Source organism: Hirundo rustica, chromosome 10 (assembly GCF_015227805.2).
Source record: "Hirundo rustica isolate bHirRus1 chromosome 10, bHirRus1.pri.v3, whole genome shotgun sequence".
NCBI classification, from domain to species: domain Eukaryota; kingdom Metazoa; phylum Chordata; class Aves; order Passeriformes; family Hirundinidae; genus Hirundo; species Hirundo rustica.
This window is the reverse complement of record NC_053459.1, coordinates 15,586,849-15,600,053: the sequence shown is the minus strand read 5'-3', so window position 1 is coordinate 15,600,053 and position 13,205 is coordinate 15,586,849. Positions and strand designations below refer to the sequence as shown.

General features: G+C 44.7%; 1 protein-coding gene across 12 annotated transcripts in view; it reads left to right on the top strand.

The window, feature by feature from the left end:
* Positions 1-13,205, top strand: part of LPP (LIM domain containing preferred translocation partner in lipoma) — a 332,936-nt gene that overhangs the window by 157,714 nt on the left and 162,017 nt on the right. For all 12 annotated transcript variants that reach the window (XM_040074760.2, XM_058422024.1, XM_040074753.2 and 9 more), the window contains one exon: positions 9,829-9,951. In XM_040074760.2, coding sequence (XP_039930694.1) covers positions 9,829-9,951 — 123 coding nt within the window. The remainder of the gene's footprint in view (positions 1-9,828; positions 9,952-13,205) is intronic.

Sequence of the window (13,205 nt, the reverse complement as noted above, 5' to 3'; positions counted from 1 at the left end):
TTCTCTAGCTTTGGCTTCCTGACTGCTGTGTGTTTTTCTGCTTTGCTATGTTGGACAGTCTTGTGGTATCTGGCATTTTCATTCTGTGAAGCTGTTTAGATATTGCTATTGAGCTACTCAATCTCCTTTGTAGGTGAAACCAAGTGAGTTCTCTATTTGTCTCCTTTTCAGCTGTTTTCTGCTTTTTGGGGGTGTCTCAAGTTCTGAAACTCTGGCTCCTGTACTGGACACAATATGGTAGTGCCAGACTCACCATAAGTGTTAAAAGAAATAAAATCGCCTTCAGCTCTGCACTTTCCTTGCTCCTAGCAGGAGATGATGTTTGGTGTGGTTTTCCCCTCTGGGATATAAATCCAGAGTGGTGGGGCTGGGTGTGACAGGTGTGTGTAATTCATGGCTTGTCAGACACCTCCCATGCTGTCCAAGGAATCCACCTCTTACCTCTTTCCTTATCCCAGAAAAGGAAAAATGAAGATCACAACTTGGCCAGGATGTGAAGATGAAGGGAGTCTCTTCTCTTTCACATCATCAATGGATCTTTAAAAATGTAACATTCACGTCATATGAGTCAGTGGGAAGGTCTTCCATTATTGCAGTGGACACTTAATGAGCTATTTGGTTTCTACACTGATTAAACTTCGCAGCTGTATTGGGGTAATTGGCTGCTCTTTGGTTATGTTTCCCCTTGGAGGCAGATGATGAAATATCTGCTATGTTCTCCTATTTCTCAGTTTTTCTGTAAGCATCAATACTCTGTGGGGAACATCATCTCTGCTTGATGGCTAATTAAACATTAATTTGTGACGATATTGGAGCAGATTTTAAGATGGTCGTGGAGTGGGCAAAGAAAGGGGAAACTTTTAACAGTCACCATAATTGTCAATAATGAGTCCTAATGTAATTGCATTAATTAAAAAAAAAAGGGATATATTCCCTGCTGCTGTAAAGTTAGTTAAAGTCAGTGAAAGTCATGCTGGGTCAAAAAGACTTCAAGGCCAGCTGTTCTTGCCCTGTGGACAGAAAAGTAGTGCTGTCCTGCCTAAAGTGTAAAGAAAAAGATTATACATCCCAGTTCTTATTGCATATTCTGCTGATGAACAGGAATGTTTCACAAATTCAATTTAATTCCCAAGGACGAGTAATTGTAACTCCACCCGGAGAATATTAAATTGCCTTAATGGAAAAATAAACTGGTTTTATTCTCCCCCTTCTCTCCCCACCTTCCCCAGTTTTCAAATAACTTTATATGCCTCCTTAGTTTATTAATACACTTCTCATCTTGCTGCTGATTTTGCATCTGGTAGCACTTAACACAGACAAGACTCCCAAAGCTTTTGATCAGACATGTTAAGTAAACTCTCAGGACTGTCGGGTCTGCTGCTCTGGCAGATGTTGGCTTGTGGGACTCTCCTCTCTCTTCATCCCTTGACTGTTCCTTATCAAATCCATCCTGTTGCTTTCATGTGCTGAGGATTGTGGTGCCTTTCCCCACGTATTCTCTGGCCCACAGCATGAAGATCCTCTGGTCAGCTGAAAGGTGTTTGTTGTTTTGCTGGTTTTTGGTGTAGAGGCACAGAGAAGCACTGCACTTTTAAAAGCCCCATTTAGCCAACCTTAATATTTCCAGGACTTCCTTCTATGAGCAAAACGAAGCAGTGAGAAACCCATAGAAGCTGGGTGCAGGTTTATATTCCTGAGGTGCAGGTGTCAGCCTGTGATGAGCAGGGAGCTGGGTGACCCATCCTGAGGCAGAGCCGATGGGGCTGAGGGACTGGACAGCACAGGACCTCTGTGTTGGCATCTCCAGTTTCAAGTCACCTACAAGCACACTCCTGGGCTGCAAGGAGGATTTGCTGAGTGCTGTTTACTGCATCTTCTTTATTCCTGTTGCATAGTTGCCTTCTGTTTCCTCAGGGGTGGCAGAGCAACAGGGGATGTTGCAGATCTTCTCATGGTCTGTTGTCCATGTCCCATCAAATCCACCAGCCATCCACTGCTGGCGTTTGATCCAGGGCTTCAGCAGAGTGTACCCTGAGGCCTTGGATCCTGTTGGCTAAACTTCTATGATGCCCTTCCATCCTTTATTTTTTTTTTTTTTTAATCTCTGCTCACTCATCTAATATCCATGGCCAAATTCTCTTCTTGAGAATTCTGGGCTAACCACAGGTGTTTGTGGCAAAATCTTCCCTCTGGTGTTAGGGGCAGGAGCTGCTGAGAAGGGAAGGTAGTCCTGGATTACTCTGCTGCTCATCCACACTGCTGGCATCCTGCCCCCACCAATGTGCTAGTGCTGGGTCTGGAGCCCTGCTCAGGATAAGCAGAGAGCAAGAGCTTATTAAAGAGTGATGGAAGATGACCACAAGACCCACTGGACCACTGTCCAGTTGCTAGCCATGGCAGTGGCTCACACCCACCCATGTCATGTGAAATCAGGAGTATCCTGCAACAGAATTGCAGCTGGAGCTTGGATGGCTTGGACAGGGGTTTGTTTATCTTCTGGCATGTTTTGTCAGGTCTTGGATGGCAAATACAGAGAATGAAATGTCCTTTAAGGAGCTGGCTTACCCAGGGGATTAGTGTCTTCATCTGGTGGCCTGGAGGAGCTTGGTTGTACATCCAAGTTTTCAGCACCTCGCTCCCACCCCTCTACCTGCTTTCCCTTCCCAGGGCTGGTATCCAACTGGCAATAGTCTCCTTGGGACAAGGATGTTTCCTAGGTATTGTGTGTGAACAGTGTCTGTCACGCTGATCTCTAGGGAAATATAAATCTTTATTATCAGGCATATTCATAACTGCAACAGATTCTTTGCTTTCTTTTATCTGTGCATCCCAGGAGGCTGAGTGCAGTTGACTATAATTTCTGCTGTCTCTGCTAAAAGAAAGCAAGAAATAGGTTTCCACCTGTTGGGCCAAACACTGACACAAAGGGCTGTGGTCAGTTATTTACCTGCAGAGACTGGAATGTACCCACCTGCAGATATGACTCCTGGCAGGTGTCAGCAGATGGAGAGAGAACACAAGTGGAGGCTTCATATGAATGTCTCTAGAGCCAAATCAATCACTAGTGACCAGAGAAAAATGTGAAAGGGAAGCAGAGAACATTTTATATTTATTATGTATCCTGGAGTTTTCTTCCTTGTGTTTCTCCTGCTGCTTTTGAAATCCATGTAAACTCATAGCAACCACAGTGTCTTGCAGCAGAAATAGCTCTGCAGCTTGGCAGTGTGTTGTGTGACAAAACACCTACCCCCTTTCCTTTGTTTTGAGACTGATGCCTCTTAGTTTCATGCTTTCTTGTTATCTGCTTTCTTTATATTTTTTATTTTTAAAAATGTTTTTTTATCTGTCCTTTTCATAAGCTTTCTACGCCACAGTGAGTTTTTAAATCGGTTGTTAAGGTTTTGCAAGGTGTCTCCTAGCAATGCTTAACAAATAACTTTCCTTCATCTGCTTGTTTGTTTGCCCCAGCTGAAAGCCCGTGCCGTTCTTTACCACACCTTGTTGCTTCAGAAATGAGTTCAGTCCTGATACCCAATGCTATTTGTGTTTTCCATGAGTGGAGAAATTGAATGTGGGACTGCGGCTACCCCAGACTGATTGCTGTAGGTGTGGCTGAGCAGAGCTCCCTTTACCCCACTGTGCCTCCTGCAGTTTGTTGTGGCACAGCTGCTATTGTGAGCTTTGCCAAGGGAAGATATTTGGCACTTTCATTTTTGGGACCGTATAGGCTGGTGTTTAGTAGATGGTCACCCCCACCCCGTTCAAGCCCTGTTCTGGGTAGTCCTGACTTGCGTCTTTACAGTGAAATCTTCAAAAGTGGCCAGAGTCAAAGAAACATTGCTCAGTTAAATGGCAGCGGTACCTGAGAGGCACCAAATGGTGCCTTTGAACAGCCCTTTTTAAACTTTTGAAGTGTTTTCCTTTGGTCCTGCTAATATCCAGCAACACAAACCAGGTAAAAACTATTCTGTGCCTGAAAAAATGAAAGAGCAGGGGGGAAAAAATAAATCAAAACCTAACTTCCCTTTGGCTTTTATCCTTGATGTCATCAAAAGACTAAAAAGGATATTTCAGGCCTGGCTTCAGCCTGATGGAACAGCAGGGAAGTTCTTTTCTATTAGATCCTTGATACAATCACATCTGGTGAAATCACTGCGGTCACATCTGCTGAAATCTTCCATCATTTCAGATTTGTTTCAAAAGACTCAATCTTTCTGTTTTTAAAGGGCACGAGTTTTTTTGCAGCCCTCCTTGGTGCCTGGAACAGAGATTAGGCATCAATCAAGCATCTCAGACCCCCCCTTGCCCTGAATGCTGCAGTCAGCTCATCTCCACGTGCGTGTGTTGGGGGGGCAGCCTCTTGGGACTGTTTAAATTTACATTAGGGAATTTGAGAGAAAATGTTTACACTTGTCCATAGGCTTAGGGGAGAATAGACACAGCAACTCCTAAGGGTGCTTCATATTCCTGGTAGATTCCCTTCAGTATACATCTTTTTTGTCACTGCAATGTGTTTTGGGGCTTTAGATGGCTTTTGTGACCTTGGAAAGAAAAATGAATAAGAGATGGGGTAGCAGGGGTGTGTGACTGAAAAAGACCTTGCCTCTGGCAGTGATACTGTTAGAGAAAGTGCAAAGAAAGAGAAAAAAAGGAAAAACTAAACACAACTCCCAGCCTGAAGTATATCAAGACTGAATCACTTCCTTTCTTCTTCCTAGTTAACATTTCTCACAGACTCTTCTTGTCAGTACAGTGGATGCTATTGACATCAAACACTTTCCTGTCCCTCACCTGTCTCCAGCTGAAATAGGAAATAAGAACCACATCCTCCTTGCTCTGTCTGCGTCTCTGTCTAAGCCCAGTGTCCGAGGCCATGGAGCATAGGCTATGGAGGAGAGGCTCACTCCTGTTCTGTTTGCTCTTCCCACCACGTCAGTGCCTCTCCAAGGATTACAACAGCCTGCAGAGCGTGGTGGGTGGCTGCCATGGGTGCAGCCTGGTGGTAGCAGGCAGTGGGCACTGAATTTATCAGCTCTGCCACCTCATCTGTGGCTCACTGACTTTTACCGGAGGAAAAGTCAGTAAAATCTTTCAGAGTAGACGTACTTATGGACTATGTACTTGCCCATAACTCCTGATTTGCTTAAATTCCACTTGCTCCTCTTGTTACCTTTGTCCTTCTTTTGCCCCAGAAGGCTTTTCTGCTTTTCTCTGTTCTTGGATGTGTAAATGCAAAAAGTGTTGATGTGTTACAGGTCAAAGAGATCTCCCAGCCACCTCAGGCTCCCAGTAAAACCAATGTACCAGGAGCAGAAGGCACTGTGGGTCCCCTGCTCTGTTTTGAGTCATTAGCTGTGACCTTTGCTGATATCTGTGGCATTCATCTCCAGTCTTTCACTTGTGAATTAGGAGGTTATCAGTGACCTGTGATAGCACAGCATGTGGAGTGAGCTGATGCTACGAGAAAGGTTGTGTGTTTAGCTGCAGCTCTGCTGTCTTGGATGTGTCTGCACTGATAAACCAGCACTACATTTTCCACAAATGACAGCTCACGTTCCTGGGACACAGTTCAGAGGGTGAGCTGCCCACAGCACTCAGGAAACATGAAAATGTGCTGAGCTCAACCTCTGTTAGACAAGACTTTTGAGGTCTTTTGATGGAGAGATGGTGGATATTGATGCTGGCAAATTGCACTGTGGTGAGCAAAGTCCTGAAGCTCCCAAAGTATTCAGGACTTTGGCCATTTCCTTCTTTTGGTAGAAAATAAACCCTGGGGCTCTGGAGTTACTTGTAGCCTGCCACCCATGTCAGCAGGTCACTGCAGCAGAAGCACTCTCCATGTTTCCCTGACACAGCAACACCACCTGGCACCAGCATTTGGCTCAGAGGCCAACCTGGCAGCCCATATTGCGTCTCTCATCCCAGGGGCTGATGCCTGGCCTGAGCTACAGCCCTGCAGGGCAGCAAAGAGGGCATGAGAGAGGGGAAAACAGAATGAAAGAGAGATGGCTGGGCCTGGGTAGGGGAAGGAATTTGGAGCAGGAGCTAGGAGGGACATCTGGGAGCCAGATTCTTCTCTTTGAGCCTGCTGCAAGGAGCTGGCTTGGTTAAACGAGAGATGTTCTTGTTCCTCTGCTGAAAGCTGCAAAACATGATAGGAGTAGGTGATCTAGGGTTGTAGGAAGAGGTGACATCTAGGGAAATCATTGTGCTTTTCATGTCTTTTAGCTCGGTGAATAGTCTTACAGCCCTTTTAGCACAGTGAGGCAAAATTTGAGACCCTGTGTTGACCTCTGCACTGCATGTTCTGTAATGAATGTTCCTTGAGGCGGTGTGGGGGGACCTGTGGCACTGACTGCCCTTGGGTTGTAGGATTAGCAAAAGTAAAGCAAATTTTCATCAGAGCAGAGTGGGTTGATGGGGCTCAGGAGTGGATTACCATCAGAGCGTCTCTGAGCTGCACACCAGGAATTCAGGGGCAGACAAACAAGCCAAACAGTGAAGCTCTCTGCTGTTTTTCTCTCTTTTGACTCACAGCAGAGACCGAGCCAGGGGATAGGAGTGTAGGCGTTGCAGAAGTTCACGTGAGTGGATAGTCTCTGGCACGAGTAATTTGTTGGACTGGGTTGGCTTACATTTGCTTTTTGTTGAAATCACGTTGGCTGAGCCAAAGATAGCATCCTTTTTCTTTTTAAACCCATTTTTCCATATTCTGCTGGCTGGAAGAGGGGGCGCACAAGCGACATGTCTGCAACAATGCCATAAATCCAGACAGAAATAGAGTTAGCAGTTCCCTCTGGTTCCGGTGTTTGTATCTGCGGGGCTCTGAGCTTAACCAGCCCGGGCTCCTCGGAGCAGAGCCGTGTCTGTGCGAACCTGTTGTGCCTTGGGACCTGGCGCTCGGGTTTTGTTCCAGAACAGTATCATAAAACTTTTATGGCAACGTCATGACAAAAAGCATGGGAAGAGGAATAACTTAACCCTCTCTTGCTGAAGCTAGTGTTGCAAATGCTCCAGTTTGCTCACGCAGCAAGTCCTTCGGTTGAATATAGAACACTGTGGGGAGAGAGAAAGTTCAAGATGTATGGGGATGGGGAAGAAAAAGCAAGCAGAGATCTGTCTTTGTGAGGATTACCATTTCTTAAATGTCTTTAAAGTCCAATTCTGCCCCAGTAGACCCTGGCACACATCGGTAGTGTCATTCGTTGGCACTGTTGCACTGCATTACGTTCCTGAATTTGTAGAGTTGGGCTTTTAATCTACGTTGATTATGTTTTAATTGAATAAATAAATCAGAGCCCAGAATCAATAGAGATGCTTCTATGCTGTTTTATTTTATTTTTCTAGGTTTCCTAAGGACATTTAACTTTTACAACCTTATAACTTGTTCTGCAGCATTTGCTAGTCAGCTATTGCATAATTGTTCCGGGGAATGAGAACCTGGGAATAATATGGCCCAGAAATGCTAAGAAGCAGAAATTAAATTGGCTGATCTTCTCATCTGCCGCCATCCCTTCTCTCCAGGGTCGGGGTACCAGGCAGGTCCTGTGTGGACTCCAGTGTTATTCCTGGGTCTGCCATTGGCTTGATTTATCGCCTCACATGTTGGGGCCTTGGATGCCCTTTGCATCTCCCTTCTCCTTTCCAGGCTGAATTTGGCTGCTTAGCTTCAGAATTCTCTGGAGTGGAGCAATCACAGGCTTTCTGTCTGAGAAGCCAGTGGCAGTTACAGGCCAACAACTGGAAGATGGAGAAAAACCAAACAAGAGCCATGAAGTGGAAAAGAAGTTGTACTTTTGCAGATTTAAAAAAACAGGTGCCTGCAGTTAGCCAAGAGTAATGGTCTGGGCTAATTCCTGTGAAAAATACTTTTTTTGAACAATGGTTTGGAAGGAAAGACTTTGGCTCTATAATAAAAATAGGCAGAAAAAGTTGAGTTTGTAAGTATTTTCTGACTTAATTCTCAGCTTTTTAGATGGTGTGTTCTTGCATAAGCCACACTGGAGCTTCCATTTTCTTGTTAGTCAAGCCAAGTATATTGTAATCCAATAAGATTTAATAATCATTAGGAACTAATGAATGCCTCAGCACGTATAAGTTTGGCAGATCACTGCCAGCTTTACATAGCTGGTTTCTCTTTGACCAACTTGCTATTTATGTGTCAGATTGATAACTGGAGAGTTCTTTAAAACGGGTAATGATCGACTGCTCCTAAAATAAAATTTAAGGAAAAACTATCTGAAACAGCCAGTGAGCGAAAGGTAAAGGCAAAAATTTGCCATGGAAAATTGAAATAACATGGTGAGAGTGAAGGCACACAGAGCTGGATTGTCTGTGGGAAGGTGCTGGTATGGTCTGAACAGCTTTTTCCATTGAAATTAGGTGAGCTGTTAGGTAATTCTTTAATATTTTTACTATTGACATCGTCAAGCTCTAAATGAGCTCTTCCACACCGAACTCTGTAGTTGCACTTACGCAGAGAGGCTGTGTCCTGTCCAGGGGACTTGCAGATAAGTAAGACGTGGAAGAACAGAAGAAAAATAATTCAGGTTGAGAAAAGACTTTTAGTGTAATATTTCATTTGATTCAAGGACTTTGGTTTCTGTGCATGCCCTTGTGGCGCCCTGGCTCAGTGGGGCTAGCCCCTGGCACCTACTTTGTCCATGGCAGGGATCCTCAGCTGGTTTTCTTATTTTCCCATTCCTAGTGGAGCTTCCTAATTCCCAAAGCACTGAAAACATAGAGGAGGATGTTTCCTAGCCTTTACCTGACTTTGTGCCCTGTTGAGATGTCCCACTGTTCGGTTGGGCTGTACAGCACAGAGGTCCTTCCCAGGAGTTTTGGACTAGGTTGATTTATCAGTAACAAAGCATGTGAATGAGTCCTCTAGAAATGCTGATTCTAGAAGGGATTGCAGTACTGCCCTTAAACAGTGGCTTGAAGGTCACATGCTCTGCTGCGGTGCTGAGTTCTTGGTTTTACTTTTTGAGGTGGGTGGTGGTGGTGGTGAAAATTGACATCCCTTCCCTTCCAAGTGAGAGTCCCTACCAGCCTGGGTACAAATGGGACTGGGCTGTTTTGAAAGCAGAAAGAAAGCAAAATGTATTGAATTAGGGTCCTTGGCTGCATGTTGGCATTTGCTTTGGGCATGGACTTTCCTGCATAAAAGCCTTTTCACAAGGACCTTACTTATGTTATTTTGTGACTGCTTGCAGCAAATCACACCCTTCACCTTCAGTCTGCTAGAAATGGATTGAACTTTTTCACTCCTCCTTGAAGGAGCTCATTTTTCAGATGGACTTTGTGAAGAAGTGTTGAATCAGACAGGTACACCTACCAAGAATTGGTTTAAAATAATTATAGGTGCACGTGGCCAGGCACTGGCTACTGTGGCTTGTAGCTCTGTTCTGTTTGTGTTTTGCTTGAGATGAGAACATGGCAGAAGGGATGCTTTCAGGATCCAGGTGCTCCGAGCCTGTCCCCAGCTTTGTCATTTCAGACAGGTGTCTTTCTATAACACATCTCCATCTTACACTGTGGGGATTGTCCTGTCTCTTCAGCTCAGCAGCAGATTGCTGAATTGCTAATCCTCCGTTTTACACAATGGGACCTTGTGGCAAATACGTGAAGAAAAGCCCCAAAGCAGCATAAATTCCTGTGAGATGGAGGCTTGCTGTTAGGTCTGGAGGGAGCTGTAGGATTTCAGCACATTTGCCCCTGCAACCCGAGAGTTATTGCTGGGCATGGGTGCAGCTCTGTGAGGACAGTAAGAGACCATGTGCCAGGCCAAGTGGTTGGAATAACTGGAACTTTTCCTTCTTCTTTAAGGCGAATCCTGGTGGCAAGACACTTGAGGAGAGGCGCTCCAGTTTAGACGCAGAAATTGACTCTCTGACCAGCATCCTGGCTGACCTGGAGAGCAGCTCTCCATACAAACCTCGGACCCAACAGGTTAGTGGCACGTTGCATAAACACAGAGTGGGAAAGGGGCCAGCATTGACTTCTGGAGTCAATTTGCTAAGTGCTTGGTATTTGTTGCGAGAAGGCCTGCCAGTTCCTCCTGATAGCATCCAGATGTGGCTGTCAATGGGGAGAAGGGTGCAGCTGCTCTGAGGGGGCACCGGCTCAAAAGCTGCCGCACCTCTGAGCAAAGGGCCTCTGATCCTGATTGTCAGATTGCCACAGAGATTGCTAGAAAAATACTTGCAAAAATGGTATTTCATTTGCCTCAACTTTCAGCCAACAATGACTTGTGAATTAAAACCTTCTCGGCTCACAAGTACTTTTGTACTTTTATTTTCTTGTTGTTTTTCTGTTCTGCTAACTTTTGTCTGTCGCGCTGCCAGAAGGATCCAGATATCCGCATCTCATGAAGTGGCTTGGATGGGAGCTCAGCTGTCAGGGTGGCTGTAGCCCAGCAAGGCAGACTGGAATTCGCACTTCTCTGCTGTGTCTAGACGAGGACTGCAGGGGTGACAGCGACTTGGCTAATTTTTGTCACTCATCTAGGTAGTGCTTGAGTGGAGCTATTTAAGTTCTGGTGAGATGTCATCTATTTATCAGAGGAAGTGGTGACACCCCGGTGGCACTTTTAAAAGAGCAATTCTTGAGATCTCATAAAATCATCCTAGATATGTTTGTGCCTTGTCTTTCCTTCCTAATCTCGTGACTGGTCTCATTTCTTACACGTGTGTGTGTCTGTAGGCTGTATACAGCTATATCTGTGCTGTATTTCTCTTAGTAAAGCCCCCAAAGTCAAAAGTATCAAAGGGATAGGTGAGTGATGGGTGCACATCCACTCTCCATACAAGCCTTCTCTTTCTTTTGTCTTTTTTGGTTGTTTGCATAGCTCCATTTCTTTTAAGTAACTGAGAAGTGATACTTTTGGAGCAGAACTAAAATAGTGATCCGAGTCTCTTTAGATTTGCTCTTCTACAAGTCTTCAAATGGAGCAAAAGCAGAGCGAAATCAGATTTGTGCTCTTTTGAAAATGTCCCCCTGCACACAGAGGCTCTGCATTTCCCTCCTTTCTACAGGAACCTCCCTATAAACTCATCTTTCATTTTAGTGGCATGTGCACCGTTATTGCATAAACTTACAGACTTGTCCTTGAAAAATAGTCTAATTTAGGTTAGTCAGTCAAAAAGACCAACAATGTAAACCAGATAAAATTCAGCTGTTTTCTCTTTTTGTTGTTGTGATAAATGAGACGAGTTCTGAATAACCCATGCTCAGTTTGTTTGCACAGGCCAAACACACACCAGTGCCTACTGTTGCTGGGGAATGCTTTTATAGACTCAAAACGCGGCTAGGAGTGGGTGAAAGAGATTTGTGCTCCTCATTTTCGTCAGCAACACTCACCAGTCAGCTCTGACATCTTTGTGGGGACATGTAACTTCTGTACCGAGTTCATGGAGCGTCTGCAGTTTGCTGTTTCCCGCTGCTTCTTCCTTTGGGATCTGGGGTTTTTTTTTACTTCTATTTTATGCCTTTACCATGAAAAGAAAAAATGTAAAAATCATAACACTCAAATGCAAACTTCTGCAGGTGTATATGAGTTTCTGGAGGATTTGAAGTCATAGCCCAAGTTTGGGACTTGATCTGACTCCTGAAGCTCATCACCCTCCAAGATGATGTGCTCATTCCCATTCATGCACGTGCTTGTTCCCATGGCTTTCTGCCACAGCTGGGGTGGGGGCTCTGCAGACTGGTCACCTGTACCCAGGAGCACCAGGTTGATGAGGCTCCCAGGTGCACTACACACTGTGTCATCTGGTGGGCAGAAGAAGCTGAACTCCATCTCTAGGGTCAAATCCCAACTTGATTTGTTCAGCGTATCTGACTTTTCAGCATCTCTTGGTAGTGATGCCCTGTGAAAAGTACTGCTGCAGTGACTTCTAACTAGAGCTGTTAGAGAAAGAAAATGCCAGAGTTGGGTGTATCATCTGCTGTAATTAAGGAGTACTCAAACAAGTCCTTGAAAGGTGGAACTAGAACGTAAAGCTTTGATATTTTCCTTTGTTTGATCTGTACTAAGTATTAAAAATGGTGAGTCATTTGATGGTCTTATAGTAGGATAATAGATTAGGCTGCAAACTGTAAGGTACTTACTCAGAACATCAGCACATTAATTGGATTACACCTTAGCTGACCTTCCCAAATTTATCAGGATAATGACTGCAGATAGGAAAAAAGAGCTACGACTTGTTTTCAGAGAAGGCGTTTTCAGTTGTACTTACGCAGTTAAAGCATTATAATAATTTTATAGGAATACCTTGCCCTTGGGGATACTCCTGTTCTGGAATAAGAGAAATTTTATTGTTACCTTTCTTTTTTATGTTATCTTCAAGACAGTTTTAAAGCAACATAAGATAAATCGTAGCACAGTCCTCTCTCACTGGAGTAGGAGTGATAGCAGGGTAATGACAAGCAGTTTATTTAACATTCACTGCCCATTGGCATAAATTCACACAAAAGGGAGCTCTTTCGATCCTCTTGGTACAAGTTCAAGATTGCAAAGGCACACACTGCACCGGGAGGTGCCTCTCTCACAGAGGGGTGTAATGTTTCTCAGAAGGAGTGAGCCAGCATCAACCCCAGACAGCGTCCCTTAGCCCCTACTGTTGAGAACGTGGGTGAGTGTGAATCTTTGCATCATCCCTGCGTTGCTTACCTGGCTGTTACTCTGGTGACATCTTTTGTGTGCCAGGCAGGTGACAAGGACACTGCCATGAGCTGAAACTGACCACCATTAATAGAAGGCAGGGAGAGAGTTTGGACACCTGTGTTCAACAGGGCCCTCCTGGTACTTCATGCTCCTGCCTAATTCTAGGCAGCTGAGTTGGAAAGCAAAGGTGACCTGGGCTGAGTCCATGTCTTGCAAGCAAAAGTCTCTGTGACAGAAGCAGTCAAAAGTGATTAAAAGCAAGTTTTTTCCTTTCAAAATTGCACATACCTAAAAGCACAGAAAATTACAAGACTAAATGATCATCTTTAGCCTCAGTAGAGCAGCATCTAAGGATGTTTTCTGTCATGTAATGTGGTGTTGGAGAGAGTGTATTAAAGAATTCAGCTAGAACTGAAGTTTTAGAAATGATCTACATGACCTTCACCAGCATGACCAGTTCTAGCCCTCTGGTGCAGTAAATTGAAGCGGACAAGATGACCAACATGATCTCAAAATTGCCATGACTGCAGTGGCATGA